Source organism: Mya arenaria, chromosome 6 (assembly GCF_026914265.1).
Source record: "Mya arenaria isolate MELC-2E11 chromosome 6, ASM2691426v1".
Lineage (NCBI taxonomy): Eukaryota > Metazoa > Mollusca > Bivalvia > Myida > Myidae > Mya > Mya arenaria.
Window position 1 is genome coordinate 22,078,068 of NC_069127.1, and position 17,057 is coordinate 22,095,124.

At 34.7% G+C, this 17,057-nt stretch overlaps 1 protein-coding gene and 1 long non-coding RNA gene across 4 annotated transcripts; one reads left to right on the plus strand and one right to left on the minus strand.

Annotated features, from left to right (window-relative positions):
• Positions 1 to 1,010: 1,010 nt before the first annotated feature.
• Positions 1,011 to 6,003, minus strand: LOC128238289 (uncharacterized). Of its 3 annotated transcripts, none has more exons than XR_008261663.1 (3): positions 5,936 to 6,003; positions 3,237 to 3,380; positions 1,011 to 1,121 (listed from the first exon to the last, which is right to left on the minus strand). It is a non-coding gene; the product is annotated as an uncharacterized LOC128238289 (long non-coding RNA). The 3 variants fall into 3 exon arrangements; XR_008261661.1 differs by lacking the exon at positions 5,936 to 6,003 and adding an exon at positions 5,701 to 5,923; XR_008261662.1 differs by lacking the exon at positions 5,936 to 6,003 and adding an exon at positions 4,108 to 4,143.
• Positions 6,004 to 8,830: 2,827 nt separating this feature from the next.
• Positions 8,831 to 10,860, plus strand: LOC128237632 (retinol dehydrogenase 7-like). Its single transcript, XM_052953221.1, has 5 exons — positions 8,831 to 8,843; positions 9,049 to 9,399; positions 9,746 to 9,839; positions 10,225 to 10,388; positions 10,622 to 10,860. Exons 1-5 carry the CDS (start codon positions 8,831 to 8,833, stop codon positions 10,858 to 10,860), a joined length of 861 nt encoding a protein of 286 aa, XP_052809181.1.
• Positions 10,861 to 17,057: the final 6,197 nt, after the last annotated feature.

Genomic DNA, 17,057 nt, shown 5'->3' on the forward strand with positions numbered 1-17,057 from the left:
GTTCGAAAGATTTAAAAAAAGTATGTCATAATCATATCCTCTTTAGCGGCTGAGTTTCTTAATATTTAAATCTCTTATAAATTTGCCAAATAAAATTCAACATGGGTAAACAATTATAACATTAAGACATTACTTACTATGCAGTAAAAGTTCTTACTTTAACAGTAAAGATATCTTTTTTTGAGAAAATTTATCAAAGTGAGCTCTTTTATGTCATGTTTCTAAGTCTTGTACACATCTATGTTACATATGTAAATAATAAACAGGAATAAAATGAGGAGTTGTGTACACACTTATTCCTCCTTATGTACTGTGTAACTCAAGAAAAACAATCCATAATTCTAGTAAATCTCTAGAATTCCCTTACTTTTCTCGCTGTACAAAAATGAATGAGGAGTTGCAAACAAGCAGGGCCATAAAACTTTTGCTATTTAAACTGTACCGCAACAGCAATTTAAAGACAGTGACACTCATTGATGGAATAGACACTTAGACAGCTACATTTTCTGAGAAATGGAGATCAGACTAAATTCTCCAGAGATAATTTATAGATTTATTTGAAATAAAGAACATGTTACAGTGTTTGTGTTAAACTTGTTACTTATCCCTGATTTAACAAAATCAGTACCTTCAAAATGGTGAAAAAATAAAAACAAATATACCTTATTAAACACTGTTTACTATCACATCTGTACCCCCCCCCCCCCCCCCCCCCCACCCCGTTCTTACATACTTAAGCGGCTGTTACCAAAGTAAAGAATGAAAGGTCCACAAGGCCAATTATAAACCATGAACCATGAGAATCCTGTTTACTAATTTGATTTTAAATCACCCAAAAGGCTTTCTACACATAATGGTTCTTTAATTTAAATCTAGTCTCCAAAGGTGTCACAGTTGTGATTTCATTGAAAGACTTGAGATACGTTATTTAAAAAAATGACGAAAGGAAAGCTTAAACGCAGAAGTCTGGCCGGGTATATGAGCCTGGAAATAACTAAGCAAAAGCTCACCATGCTGCTAAGGAGTCTTATATAATTCCCGGCCCCAGTTCAGCTGGAGATGTTGATTCCACAAGGCTGGAAAACCGGCCCGGTGCACCCAAGCTTCACCATCAGCAGTATCTGCAAGAGGAGGGTGTAAATCTGGGAAAACGCATTTATAATCAATTTGCAAAAGTTCTTATCCGTCATAAGTAGTGAACATGTATGTGGCTTATAGAACATCTGAAATTAAGTTTAATGAAGGAGACAAAGTTCGGTCTGGGATCTAAACCTGGATTTTGATGCTGAAATTGTAAGGGCCGAATTCAGAACATCCACTCTCACTCACACTCCAACCACATTCCCGTAAGGGACACTCAAATGATCACTTGAGTGGAATATGGGGAGTGACACTCAAGTGATCTGTTTGTATTCACACGCCTCGCTAACACTCCACTTCATCAAGCGAGCAATACAGTATATAATTATACACGTATGTTAACATGATCATATCGGATTATCTGTTTGACTATGGTGATGTTTACATTATACATTGTAAACATATGTTTATTTGAGATTTGAGTACCTTATTGTTAGTTATGGCAACAAACAAATGATAATAAGTGTTATTCTGAAACTGAAATTTACATTTTAAAACAATTGGTTAATAAAAATAAACGTTTTGTGTTGTAAATAACTGTTGCAAAATACGTTTAAATGCATGTTTTTTGTTGTCGTTGTTGTTGCTGTTTTAAATATATAGCCGTTTTCCATTGTATCACGTAATTCAAATATGTATTCATATATAATCTTGCTTATGTATTCTACATAAAGAGGTCTTGGGCGTTTGAAAATAATATATGGAAGTTGAAAAAATGGAAGTTGAAAAAATAGCAGATGGATAGAATTAGCGAATGAATCTACTTCTTATGGGGAAATAACACCTCGGAGTGAAAAACAACTCAAGAAATGTAGGGGAAAATGGATGAAGATGACGATAATAATAATAATAATAATAATAATAATAATAATAATAATAATAATAATAATGATGATGTTGATGATGATATGGTGGTGTTGGTGTTGGTGGTGCTGCTGCTGGTGGTGGTGCTGCTGCTGATGATGAAAATGATGATAATAATAATAATAATAATAATAGTAATAATAATCCAGCTGAAAGTAGGCTGGAAAATACATATCAATTCCCTTACCATGCTATGAAATGGCCTAGCGGCGTCAAGTTAGCGGCCTGGCAGCCTAGCCGCCTCATGTGACTAGCGGCCTAAAATTGTTTCCTATTCCAAAGCATTTTATATGCGTTCTTTTCTAAAACAATGATAAATTAAATGTCCTTTTCATAAATCGACATCCTTTAGCGAATATCAGCATTTCCCCCTTTTCATGGGCTGCTGGATTGAGTCTTGGGGATTTTTAGGGGCTAGACCACCAGGCCGCCAAGTTCACGCCCCAAGACCGCTCAAGCGTGATGTATTTTGCATAGGAAAACAATTATTTTAGCATTGTTTTAGAAGAAAACTCATATAAAAATGCTCTGAAGTAGAAAACAATTTAAGGCCGCTAATGTACGACTAAAAACATTGATTTATCTTATTTTCCATTTAAACCATTGAACCTTGAAATAGATAACAAATTTAGGCCGCTAGTCCGCCAACCTCACGCCGCTAGGCCGCTAACTTCATGCCGCTAGGATGCTAACTTCACGTACCTTTAGCTGCCTGTCTTTGCAGCCATTGATGAATTGCAAACATCAACATTGCTGGGGGTTCAAGATCATTGCGAAACAAAACAAATATATGATAGGCGCATCCTTTTGAATTTGTTTTGTTTATAGATGGCCACGTTATTGAATGAACATGTACTTCAATGGATTATCCCGGTCTCTTAAATATTGTCTGGGAACGAGCATGTCCCTTATTTGTTCCAAATATTTGATATATTTCATCTTTTCTACTTGCCATGTACTTTTTTCACATACACTCATTCAATTCCTATTCACAACCAATCCTCGAGGGCGGTTCAAGTGGCCTAGCCGAGCACTCACAAATGTCCCACTCACACCTGTGAATTCGGATATACCTTTCACTCGAAAATATTTCGACCGTTATGTGATTACAGAGGATTAACTCATTGAGTGTGAGTGAGAGTGATTGTTCTGAATTCGGCCCTATGTTTTGTTCAAATGAAGTATAAACTTACATTGAGAACAGAGATATGAAGTCCAGATTTATTGCTTACCTGAAGTTCGTAGGGCTACAATTGAGAGCTTTTCTGTAAATTGCAGGAACTGTCCCCATGAGCCTATTGTCTGTTAGGGGAATGGTGGCTTAGGTGATTGGTGGTACCACTCTGCATTTCTTATCCACACAAAACACAGTGTATCTGAAAATGACAGAGAATGGCCATGCACTTGTGAAAGCTATGCTAGAAATACGCCGTTATGAGTGTATCAGATGACATTTCCACACAGAAATTGTGAGGCCTCCAATACAGCAGTACTGACATCAATGACGAAAACATATATATCTGTCATGGAGCTATGCTGGTTCTGTGGCGTCAAAACCACTGCAACTGGGCAATTCACTAGAAACATCTTTTCAGAAAAAAGAAACAACCAATACTGGGTAGCCTTTGTCACCCAGTGAACACCCAGAGCATCTATTTACTTTGAGCATCTATTTACTTAGAAGTAGCCACATTAAGATCTCAAATTAACAAAAAAGTGTATCCGTAAGCTTTCAAATATTGAATGAAGTGCAACTTTAAGGGGGGCTGCGAGCAAATATTGTCAAGGGCAGAAATCTCACAGAAGTTTGAAAAAGATTATGCAAAGCTCTAGCTTGATGATTTTGGCCCAATTTCAAATTGTTACTCAGTAACACGGCGGCGTAAATTTAATCTAACATCAATATAGTTACACAGGAAAATAAGAAATAGCTTTAAACTCTCTAACATTCATGGCAGAGTGTCTGATGACGGTCCAGTATGCCAAAAGGACGGAGAATATGTGAAGCATGCACATCCACACCTTTACAACCCAACATTTGGTTATGGTTTCACAGTTATTCATTTACACAAACTCACAATCAATCAATCAATGCACACCCACCTGGAAAGGTACGACATCCTTTGGAAGAGATGAATCTCTCGTAATTTAATGCTTGTTTAGTATGTTTGATAGTTTAATTAAAGCACCGCTCTAATTTGATTCAATCATAGAAGTCTTTAGATAAAACAACCCTTCAAAATGATCACTAAAAAAACGTTTCTAGTTCTTTATTTTCTGCAACAAACAAATAAATGTTTTAATCAATTTTCTTTTTACAAGTTTGATTATCGTTTGATTATCGCGCAACAGTCAATCCACAGCGCAATCATCATTATCGATTATCATGTTAACATAACATCACAGGTGTAATATTTAAAGACGTACCGGCTGTCAAAACAAAGTGACACGTGATTCGCGAATTCCTTATACACAAAATTAATTTGACATGTTTGAACAAATAAACGTCCGGTTTTGTGAAGTAAAATTACGTTGACAACTAACAATTTTTCTCGATTTTTTGTCCGGTATCCGGAATTCCGGTTTTGTAGGGATTTTTTTTACATTGATAATAGAAGGGGAAACCGGGACTCTGATAAAATTCCAGTATCCCGAGCATTCCGGTTTTGTGGAGATCCAGTTTAGTGAGTTTCCACTGTACCATAACTAATAATTTTAGGCTGTTTTTTGTTGGTTTCGGATATAAAGTATGCAGAATATGGATCAATTGAGAAAAGAACAGAACACAATTTTGTTCGTTTTAAACAATTCAAACAAATAAAGTCAATGAAATAGGTCAAGAATGATCATTTATGTAAACGTAATTTTACTCAAAAATACATCGCGATCAGTCTTAAATTATTGTTTATAAGTAAGCAAAATGTAAGAAAATAATTAACATATTTTGGTAGTATAACAAATCATTTCTAATTTAGCATGATATATATATATCTAATAACTATTGAGTAACATAAATTATTGGCTTGTTACTAGTGAGAATTTGAGTAATGTCTCCCAATTGGTGTCATGGTTGCTGTGCCATATACATCCAGGTTCGAACAATACACTTAACGAGGTGCTATGTGTACTATTTATCACCTTGTTAAATGGTGGTTACCATATGAGCAATTGATTTCTTGACGGTTACGAATTGACTAACAAAATGGTTACGAAATAACCAAGATTCAGCAGTTACGAAATGGTAAGGTTACGAAATGACCAGATCCCAGTCAAATGCCCCTGGGGACATCCTAGGTTAGGCCCATTCCCCGTTTTCAGCGCAAAAAAAATAACACCGCATTCACTCAGCACTGCCGGTCCACCTGGAACGTAAAAACATGGCCTATTTCCCCTGCTATCCCCGGTATAAACAAGACCTGCCTGGGGGCCATGGTTGACTGGTGCATAACTGTGGCAGAATAAGGGAAATATTTTATTGTTGCATTTATTATCAAATATGAGAATTTAAGACACATGCAAAAAGCCACAATACGAATTGGTGATAGTGTTCGTTCTGTTCTGCTATTCAAAGGTGATGAGAATGACTAATGACATGACATTGACAAACAAAATGTAAGGCATTTGTATCATTTCGTCTTTTATTTATTAAAATCTGAGATGTTAAGGGAGCAAATCCCTTTTTAGATTGAAACATACCAAATAATAATAAGCGACGATGTAGTGGTAAACCAAGTTTGCTAGAAATCAATCGAGTTTCTCCAAAATACAAGCAAAAATTACACCGGATGTTGATACTAGTGATTTAGTTTCGGATGAACAAAATCCGGATAAATCATTTGCTTTCCATCCAAAGGGTAGACGATTTATACTACTGTACAAAAGTCATAAAAATAAACGAAAAAAACGTTGAATATGTATTTTAAACACTTACCAAGTTACCATTCTCTTTCCGTAAGAGATGAACGCCATACTGCATAATTGCACGGAGATGGTACCACGGAGATACCCGGAAAATTTCCGTTATATTCCGGAAAGTTAAATTTCTGTATACTTGAAAATTTGGATGCTGGTGGTACACGAAATATCGAATTTCCTTATTTCTGTTTTTTTATGGATTGAAACTTCGGGATAATATACAATAGGCTTTAAATAAAGTAAAACAAATAAAAAATGCTGAGTATATAGCTATTTTTGACCAAAATTATGATTTTTTCCCTGGTCGCCTTAATAGCTATTTTTATGGATACACAAATATACACACACAAAAGTTTAAGAATATTTTTTTTGATATTAAAAGATAATAAGATTTAAAACAATGAAATGATCTCGTTAATAAACATTCAAGCTTATCAACTTACTGTCAATGGACATTTTTATTGACATTTGATACATCAAATCTGGACTGAAAATATTAAGGAGACCAATTTTTGTCGCCTTAATCCAGCGGTCCCCATAATGCCTAGATTAATATATATATGGTCACCTTAATATCTGTAGTAGATATATATATATATATATATATATATATATATATATATATATATATATATATATATATATATATAATTGGTATGTTTATCAAAAATTACTAGGTACCGCCTTGGAACGGTCAGTAAAATGTAAATTTACTGGGGATTTAAACCAGTTTATGTGCACAAACCTCACTCTTATCCCAACAATTCTTAAAAAAGATAAAACGCAAAAGATAAATCTTATCAAAGTATGCATCAACTTGAGGAAACTTATAAATAAAACAAATAATAATAAAAAACGAAATGGTAAACCCCAAGTACTTCAATGATTAGAGATCCCAACTCAATCTGCAGACGGAGGGAAACAATTCAGAGCACCTAATGCAAATACTTTTCAAAGATACGATGCAGTCATCGTTAGAAACCAAAAGCTTCATACACAGTCTGCCTTAAAAGGTTTAAAACTGTGTGATCATAAAGTTTCATAATAAAAAGCATCATTGTACTAAAACTGGGAGCAAACAAAGAAAAACATTATTAAAAATAAAAGCGACTAGTATATGCTATTTTCTCCTTCCAAATGATTTGAAAACGTAAAATATTTGAAGAAATTTAAGTCACAGCCAAAACACTCGGAGTCAGGCAACACGTGTCCGCCAAAAACGGTTTTAAAGATAACATGAATTAGCAAATTCTTCATAAAAATCAAAGCACTGAAAGTTTAGTTATGAAAGGATGCTATATTCAACCCAATATTTTGTTTCAGGTATTCATCTTCAAATACAAGAAGGCAAGTGCTCTTCATAATATTTCCTTTATATCCACGGTTTAAATAAAATCAAAGTAATTCATTAAGTCTATCTGCCCAACTGCCTGCTGTAAACATTTTAATTTTACGCATTTTCTTTAAAACATCACCATAAAAATCGGGACGAGCAATACGATGATTAAAATTATTTAAAAGGCAACTTAACCATTACACCACTATCGATTCCAAATTGCTAGAAAAATATAAAAGTGCTTATTAGGGCGTTTTCGTTAGTACAAAAATGGTTCCAGTAAGGGTTTGCAAAGTTTACAACCGGTTTAGATCATTTTTTTCTGTATTGTCAAACGCACGGTTTTCTTTGTAGTTACATGTCTGTTGTGACTACCGTACATGCAGTTGATATCATGCTTATTTTGCCTAACTGGGGGCTAGATATATTGCCCTTTATCAGTTTTTCACTCAGTATAATCCGGGATAGTAACAAAAGAATTGGCGATTATGTTGATTTCGTAGTTCCGTTGTATAGCATTGGTCGATTTCAGCTTGACATCAAGGTTAAAGGACACTCATGTTGATATGCATTGATACTTAAACACCTTTACAGGGCTGATTTTGATTGATCATGGGGAACTTGTGTTGCTACTCTCTTAAATACCATGGTTTTTCGTTAGTAACACACTTATTCCAGTTTTAACGGTTTACACAGTTTGAAACCGGTTTAGATCATTTTACTGAATTGTTAAATACACTTTTTTTTTGTAGTTAGAAGTCTGTTGAAATTACCGGAAAAGCAGATGATCTCTTGCTTATGTTTACTAACTGGAGTTAAAACATTTTGTATTTTGTCAGTGACATTGAATCTCTTAGTATAATCCGGGATAATAACAAAAGAATTGCCGATTATGTTGATTTCGTAGCTCCGTTGTATAGCATTGATCTATTTCAGATTGCCATCAAGGTTAAAGGACAATCATGTTGACCGGTATTGATACTTTAACACCTTTATAGACCTGCTTGTTTGACCATGAGCAAATATTGTTGCTGCTATCTTAAATACCATAGGTTGCGGATCCGTGGTCTAGTTGTTGTACACTTGACTGTCCTCCCGGTGTCGCAGGTTCGACTCACCGCCGCACAACGGGATCCAAGTCTCTTCCGGAATGAATTGGCAACCCGTGGATGAACATTTCTTCACCGGATCATAGCTTTCAATTTGAAGTGGCTTCTTATAACTAAAAACTATATAATTTTATTTGGAAATTGATGTTGGTGCATTCTTGTTATCAATTTGTTATTTAGAACTAACATCTCAAAATATGTATATATTAAAATGTGAATGTATATGTGGTGATCACTGATCACTCGTTCTGTTTGAAATGTTTGCAAATATTGTGATTTATCTATCAAAGGTTTGGTACTTGGACTTGCCGCTGTGGTTTCCATTATTTTATTAAAATTGTGTTTTCACTTCACAATTATAAGAATCTGTAAAACCATGACCGTTCAGATAAGATTGCAATTAACGATATCAGTGTATGTCATTTAAATGGTTCAACAATCGTTTATTTTTGAAGTACGTCTCAAAATGGGGTTCAAAAGTGTGATGTTATATCGTATACCTCGTTTTCATCCCTGTAATCTTTTACAAGATAGCCTATATTAAATACGCATTCAATTGATTTTGATATGATGCAGTATTCGACTGTCTGGACATAACAAAACAAGGGAATAAAATGTTTGAAAATATATTTAGAATATCTGACAAAATTTTAAGCATTTTTTTGTTTGATACAACGTCTTTAGGATGTGCAGACAGAGTGGTATTATCGGCCGCATTTCTCACATGTTTTACATTCATTCTTATTACAAGTTCATACCTCGTTGTAGATTTAATTGTATCGCGAAAAGTGGTGGGTCAATTAAACAAAGACAGTGTTTTTATCACTGGATGTGACTCAGGTTTCGGAAACTTGCTCGCGAAAAGTCTAGACAAAAGAGGGGTGAAGGTATTTGCGGGGTTCTTGACAGATGAAGTTGCCGCGCAGTTAGAGTCGGAGACGTCCAGTCATCTTCAAACCCTCGTCGTTGACATAACACAACGCGAATCTGTGAAGAAGGCTTTGGATTTCATTTCAAGAAGAATTGGAAGTGAAGGTTGGTGATATTATACTGTTTGCACTTGATGGTCTTAAATGATTAGAAAAACGACAATAGTAAGAAATATTAATTTCTATTCGAGTTTCTCAGAAACTTTGTAACTTCTGGTATATTATTAAGACATAAACAAAAAGACACATTATCTCATTTGTACATCCATTTAACAAGTTCGGAATTAAATTATTGTACAAAAGTGAAAGTGTGAAATTCATATACAAAAAATATTACCTATTTCTTTTACCATTTTAATTATAAAATAATACTATGTCAAAATTATGGGGTCTCGTCAACAACGATGGTGTGATGTCAACATTTTCGCCTACGGAATGTACGTCATATGAAGACTTCGAGCGTGTTCTACACGTCAACATAACGGGGACATTATCAGTGGCACATGCGTTTCTGCCATTACTGAGGAAGTCACGTGGTAACCGTTTGTAGTGCGACGTCTACCGTTGCCTATCCTGGAATTACAAATTATGCAACCTCCAAAGCGGCATTAAAGATGTTCTGTTCTTGTCTCAGGTAGGGTCGAACGGAAATGTGACATCAAACGCGATAATAAATAGCGTTCGTAGTGTCCTTATTAACCGTTCACGAGAAAAATGATCTTCTTGTCATTACGTGACATCACAATATTTGAATATAAACATTCTTATAGCCTTTAGCACAATTCACTTATATTTGCAAGTTATTCAACAGATGCACCAAGCATTGTTGCGTAAATACTTATTTATTATTTAAATTTATACCTTGCTTTATTGCCAAGCCTTTAAGCTTTCGCTTAAATTAAATCTGAAAAATCGTCTTTTCTCTTTTAAGGCGCGAGTTCTTCAACTCTGGCCTTAAGGTTATAACCATTGAGCCAGGAGGATTTAGGACGAATCTTACAGAGCAGGAGAGTCTTGCTAATATGGTACACAAAGGGTTCAAAACCGAAACAAAGGAACAGCAAGACGTCTATGGAGGAAATATTGCAGAATACAGTAAACTATTTTTGTTTGATAATTATATGAGAGTAATTATAGGATGAAACACTGAAGAGTTACCACTTATTTATTTAAGACATTATTTGACTAGATATAAATGTCAATTTTAAGGTGTAAGTGTTTAGAACATATAAGTTAATTAGATGTTCTGAATAGTGTTTTCATATTTTTAGTTTTATTGGGAGATATAGCCTAATTGAAATATCTTTATTATGATTATTGTTTCTTAGTTATGGGTGGTGTACGTTTGGCGTCACAGTATGTAAGCAATCGACCTCAGAGCGTTGCTGAAGCGATGGCGCATGCGCTACTTGCAAAATATCCCAGGATGTGTTACCCAGTTGGATACGACGCTTATATCTTTTTTGGCTTCATGAGGATGATACCGGAAAGGGTCGGCGACTATATCCTGGGCTGGCCAGCACCTCACGGTCGACAGTGTGAGGATTTTAAACAGCACAATGATTAGATAACAAACGTTTGCGTTATTTAATTCCCTTTAGGTGAATACAACTTTGTGTGTGCAGTTTTAATCGGTATACTCAATGCAATTTTCAATGCAATTTTCAATGCAATATTATTTGTAATTTTTAATACAGTTTTATTTACATTATTTATGTAGTATTGTTATTTGTTATCTACAACTGTGCTTAAATTACTGTGTTTCTACGATGACCTGTACATTCATAAAAATATGAAGAAAAAAAGATGCCTCATTGAGTTGGCTTCTGTTATTCAAATAGTAAAGGTGTTAACGACTTACTTTATATATTATTTTGTTAGTGTTGTTCATGCACTATTATTTTGACAGAAATGGCATCGTCGAGCAACTCACACCAAAGAAGCACAGTGCGATTTGTATATAAGTCGATGAATTGATATCTTAAAGATGGTTTTAGAATACCCCAAGGCCACACCAAATTAATAACTTGTTCATCGGATTTCCCGCACCTATTTCTTCAGAAAAGCAAAAAAATTTTTTTTATTTTTTTATCACTTGCGCCCGCACCTTCTTAAAAAAATGTTATATTTTTTACGAGCGCTAATTTGTTTAGAAGAATGTAGCCTTTTCCCCCGCATTTTTCAATAATTACAATTATCAAAGCACCGGCTCAATCATGCAGCCGCTCTAATTAGACTCAATGAACGATTTAGACCCGGATACAAGCGTCTAGATGATCGAGACTAAATTGGCAACAGTTCACTTCCTGATTCTTGAAAATTAATACGTCAACAAATGACAATTCTACCACCATTTAAAGTTTGATTAAATTTTGGACAAATGTGTTTGTATGAATTTGGCTCCCGCTAAAAGTAAACATATATATACTGGACAAGAAGTGCTGAATTTTATCGTGAATGACAGTGATTATCCAAAGTGAATTTGGTTCGGACATGTTTGACGGGAATTCGGATGAACCTTACAGTGAAAAGACAGTTTCCAATCTGTCATCTATGCCTACTACACCTGTCCAAATAAAAACTTCAGGTGTGTATTTTAATTTCTTTGCTGTTAATATATAGCAAATATGATGTAGTTTTTTGTATTATTTGTTTCCTTCAAAAATACAATATACATTTTATGATTTATGCATGTTTGTTTTTATTTTGCTACAGATCTGAGTAAAGTGTTTATTTAATTGTAAAGTAATAGAAAAATAAAGTTTGGTCAAGAAACAAGCACCATCTTTCTTGTGTTATCATCAAATTGTTTCAGTAATGCATACTACATTATACTACAATGAACATTTATGTATTATATTGCTTATTAAAATTTCAGATTCCTCCGACGCAGCGGATCATGAAATTTCTGTCCCCATGAGGCAACGACGGCATGCTTGGGTAGGAGGCCTTGGTCACCAATGAGTCAATGTTCGTGGACAGTAGGATGACGCTAAAAATTAATCTGACTGACATTCATATGTGCTTCATGCAATCCCATGAGTGTTACCATTCACACAAAAAACTGATTGACATTCATATGTGCTTCATGCAATTCCATGAGTGTCACAAAAAAAACATCAAACAAGCCAGATTGTGTATATTTTGTAATTATTAGTCAAAAAGGAAAAAAAAATGTGTGAGTGGAAAAAGGTATTACCGGGTAGACACACTTTGTGTTGCGAAAATATGTTTGTAGATTTTTTAGGTGTTCATGTGTATATTTAAACTATATATGGAAATCATTCAAGTGTTAAATATTTATGCTGATTGTTTTTTTCTATGAAAAAATATTGCATATTCTTGTATTTTCTTGAAATATTTTTTTGCTTTATATGAAAATTGACACAATCAGTATTTGCAGTACAACAGAAGTAAAAGTGTCTTTGAATTTTATATATATATTTATGTTTTCTTAATTACTTGTCTAAATTTGAAGAAGATATCTAAAAAAATAAGGAAAATCCGCAAGTTTAAAAAAGATAGGCGTTAAATTCTGAAAAAGCCTAATATCAATCTGGCGCTGGCTGGAATTTTCTGTGACATATTTTCAGTTGAAATAATTCACAATACAGTGTAGGCTTTTTGTAAATTCTCTTCCAGAACTTAGATGGCTACCAAGGCCAATCATGTAGTCAATGCAAGAATGATAGCTGTAGTTTATATTTGATTGCAAATGCCTATGTTCATTTTGTGAGTTATTTTTCAAGTCACCTTGTCTAGTCATTTCCATGGCATGAGATATGACAATGTATTTTAATAGAGAATTATTTTAAACCAAGTATTCCTAAGGAAAAATGGAAAACCTAGTAAATAGATTTGGATATGCCATTGGGCAGGCAGGTGGCTGTGACCATTGGTGTTTGTTTCCAGGCTTTAACTTAGCCATGTATTTTGAAAAAAAAAACTTTTAAAAAAGGTTTAAAAAACTGGAAAACTGGTTTTAAGTTCTCTCATTTATGAAATAGTTTAAAGAAATACATTTGCTTGATCTCAAATAGCATATGTTTGATATCAAAACTAATATTTTTATAGAATTATCTTTTAGTGTTATCATTCTTTCACTGGATGTTATCCTTTTACTATTTACAATTTCATTGTTTAGTTAATAAGTAAATAAAATGTGAGCAAAAGTGAGTTAAATGAATATATATATTTGTTCGCTCTTCGCTCGCTCCTCTTTTTTGCAAAATGCAAAACAAATATTTTTATTATTATTTCGGTCGCTCGCCCCATTATTTTTTGGAAAAAATCCGATGAACAAGTTATCTATTTGGTGTGGCCTAAGTATGTTTTTATTTTATAACGATTTATTGTTTGTGATTTTTGTGACAGTTTTTATGCAACGTTCCAAATGCAATTTTATACTATATATCATTATGCTATTTGTACTGTTTCATATTCATATCCTCTGACGTCGAATAAACTAAAGCTGTTTAAGGTATCTTAATACTTTTGTTCGTTTTCTGCAAGCGTTGTTGTGTCACGGGTGTATTTTGTGACGGGAAAAAAGACATAGTAGACAAAGTAGGTAAACGTTAACTTTTATTCTTAGTCAGTTTGTAAGAGCACTCCAGAAAATCTACTGTTCAGATCAAAACCCAGTGATACGCTATCACACGTCATGCGGACAATCACGGTATCGCCCGCGTTCGAGTGTGCAGCAACAGTCTCCTAGACGTTATTGGTCGAGGAAAATAACGCCCATTAAGGAGTATCTCCATACCTCAAGCAAACAATGGTTTTAGATTAAAGAAAATTAAAATTGATTCCTTCATATCTGGTATATGTTATTTGCATACGTTTTGGTTATACAATATTTTTTGTTTCTAAAAGATTATTTAAATGAACAACTGGTTTCCGTAAATCAATTCCGTAAATCAGAGAAGCTTCCCAGTATCGCATACGCTCATATTTAAATAATAGACAATGTCGAACTAACTTGTAAAACTGATGGGGAAAAAACAATTACGCCCCCCCCCCCCCCTCACGCCTTTGAGAAGAGAAACATGGAGAATGACGCGCATTGACGCTGTTGAACCTGACAACTTCCCCTTTGGTAACAACGTCAATTAAGTGTACGCCTTTATTGAAAAATGATTTGCGGCGTTCTGTGCGTACTTGCATGTAATAGATATGTTGCAAAGCGTCGACACGTACATGCGGCTCCTTTGTGACTTCGCTCGTTTGTCTTCATCTCTTCGCTTCTTCGCCTAGGTACTTTCGAGTCTTTGCTTTCTTGTCTTCTTACCTTGCCTTTGTACGTCTTTCGCACTTGCGTTCCTTCGGCCCTTCGACTAAAGTTTGCATAAAGGCTTTACCAATCATTCAAGATGGCTGACCATGATATTGAGGTTTCAATGCGAAGGTATTTTCATATCAATAACAAGCTTAGCAAATTTGTTTCTCACAAAGGCTTGATTTCCAGCCTGGACGTATATAAGTTTGATGTCATCAAGCCGGAAAAATAGGCATTCTCCCATAATACGCACTCCACGACTCTACACTCGTTATCACTCTTTGCAATTGCCAACACCGTTTGACTCGTAAAGACTTATACTTATGCATGGTCGGATACGCCCGGTACTTTGCGCTATGATTCGTTGTGTACCGAGGGGCAGAAATGGAATAATGGCTGGATATACTGTGTGGTTTGAGTAAGAGCTAGGGCTTCTAGATTGAGGTGGTGGCGTCCGTACACCAGCTCGTCCCTAGTCTGGTTTATTTCGGCGTTTGATGATGGTAATCATATCATGGGAGTAAGAAACTTCCTGTTTATGTTGCTCGGTCCTTTGCAGGGCTGTTTAGGCGTTGAAAGTGTTAATGTTCTAATTATGAAATTTTAAGTTATCAATTGCCAGGTGGTAAATTGGTGTTCGCCATGTTGGATTACCGGAAGTACAACATATGCAAAACGGTTATGTATGGGAATTAAGATAAACATATGATTCACAATATTTGATTGATAATAGAATTATCATATTCACTGAATAGTCAATGCAGAAACATAACTGTATATCATTGATGAAGTGTATTGTGTGCTGTTTAAATTTGTTTGAAGTGAATTTAATTGCGTGTGTTTATATATAAGCATTTAAGTTTAAATTTGTGAGTTTGTGAAAAAAGTGTAAGTGTCAAATATTTCATTCAGCCGCGTCTATAGCTATACGTGTTTACAATTTGCAATGGACAAGGGTTAATGGATAACTTTTTTAGATTGTAAAATAAGTGAATACTTATTAATGAAACATTTTTCCAACTTTTCAATGAATGGTTTTGATGTGTATGAATAGTTAAAACACCGATATAAAATATGTTTTATAAAGAAATGTTAGCCAGACTGCTATAACGAAAAACTTATTTCGCTGCCTTTTTATTTAGACTGGTCGCTGGTCAGACGCAGTGGTTATTTCCCTTTGTCTGTGTAAAGCACTGGGCTTTAAAATCGTTACATATTCACGCGCATGCCTGTCGTTATGATTCAACAATAAGAAACACAGTACAAATCTCGGGTTTACCGCAATGGTCCGATAACTGAAATAGGCTGAAATTCTCAAAGAGGCGATTACGCACATGGTCTGCGAAATGACGTAGTGGCTGCCATTCTGGTGCTGGAGGAGTACAATGGTCTATTTAATCTTTAACATATTTCTGACAACATGGCGCTCTCTTGAATTCATATTTTACCGGGGTTTATCAATACACGTTACCCATACTTATTGACATCATTTATTGAAACGATTAAATTAATGTTACTCTCATTCGAATGTATACATATATACGTACATACATATATATATATATATATATATATATATATATATAATGTATAAAAATATACATATACAAAGCAGCTGTTGGTTATAAGTTTCATATACTCATTTCCGGGTCCTAGTGTCCAAATACAGGCTTTAAGACAAAGCTTTAGTGTTTCACACCAATACTTTACTAACGAAAGCTGCTAGTAGACCCACGACCATCAGCCACCTTAACCAATGCTGGTTGGGTCCTTGCTGACCACCGTCGCGATTACGCGTTTCTCTAAACGAGGAGAAAGTCCGGTCATCTTGTCCCATAATGGCGGCTCTAGCGCCCTTCCAGGCATCCGGTCCGTGCAACCGGAACTGGTAGGATGTGCAGGCCCTGAACAGACAGCGGAGTGCAAGCCGCGTATCCGTAAGCAGCAGCCAACCTAGATAAGAAACGTTAACGATGAGATATTATAAGATATTTATTAATTCAAAGAAATTATTTCATACTATTCTGTTGAAAGTATAAACTAAATTATTCCTTATTGAACCATATTTGACAGTGTTTTCTTTGTTGTGTTAATACTTCTCATATATTATGAATAACGTCAAAAAATAATTTTAACCGTACAATTTAGTAGCGTGTGCGAGAAATACAAAGATATTTTAATTTATTATACCTCACTTTTGTCTACAATGGTAAAATACCATTACCCGGAAAAGAGATATTTTGACTGTCAGAAACATTTCCAACATTTTTGACATGTGACCAAGCGAAAATTCACTGTCAGATCATGTGACCGCAGTGACATTTTGAATGTCATATAAGGGCAAATAACTGCCTCAATAGTTTAGCTAAATCATGTTGTGATTCCTCCGTTATACACATACAGTAGTGACGTCACTATTCCATGTGTATACAAAATCATTAGACGACAGGAAATTAACGGTGGAATTTTGTTCTAGATATAATTAT

Bases quoted from the DNA above. Each gene is read 5' to 3' on its own strand.
- LOC128237632 (XM_052953221.1), top strand. The intron at 9,840-10,224 runs GTAGTGCGACGT...TTCTCTTTTAAG, and splicing joins AAGTCACGTGGTAACCGTTT to GCGCGAGTTCTTCAACTCTG. The intron at 10,389-10,621 runs GTAAACTATTTT...ATTGTTTCTTAG, and splicing joins AGGAAATATTGCAGAATACA to TTATGGGTGGTGTACGTTTG.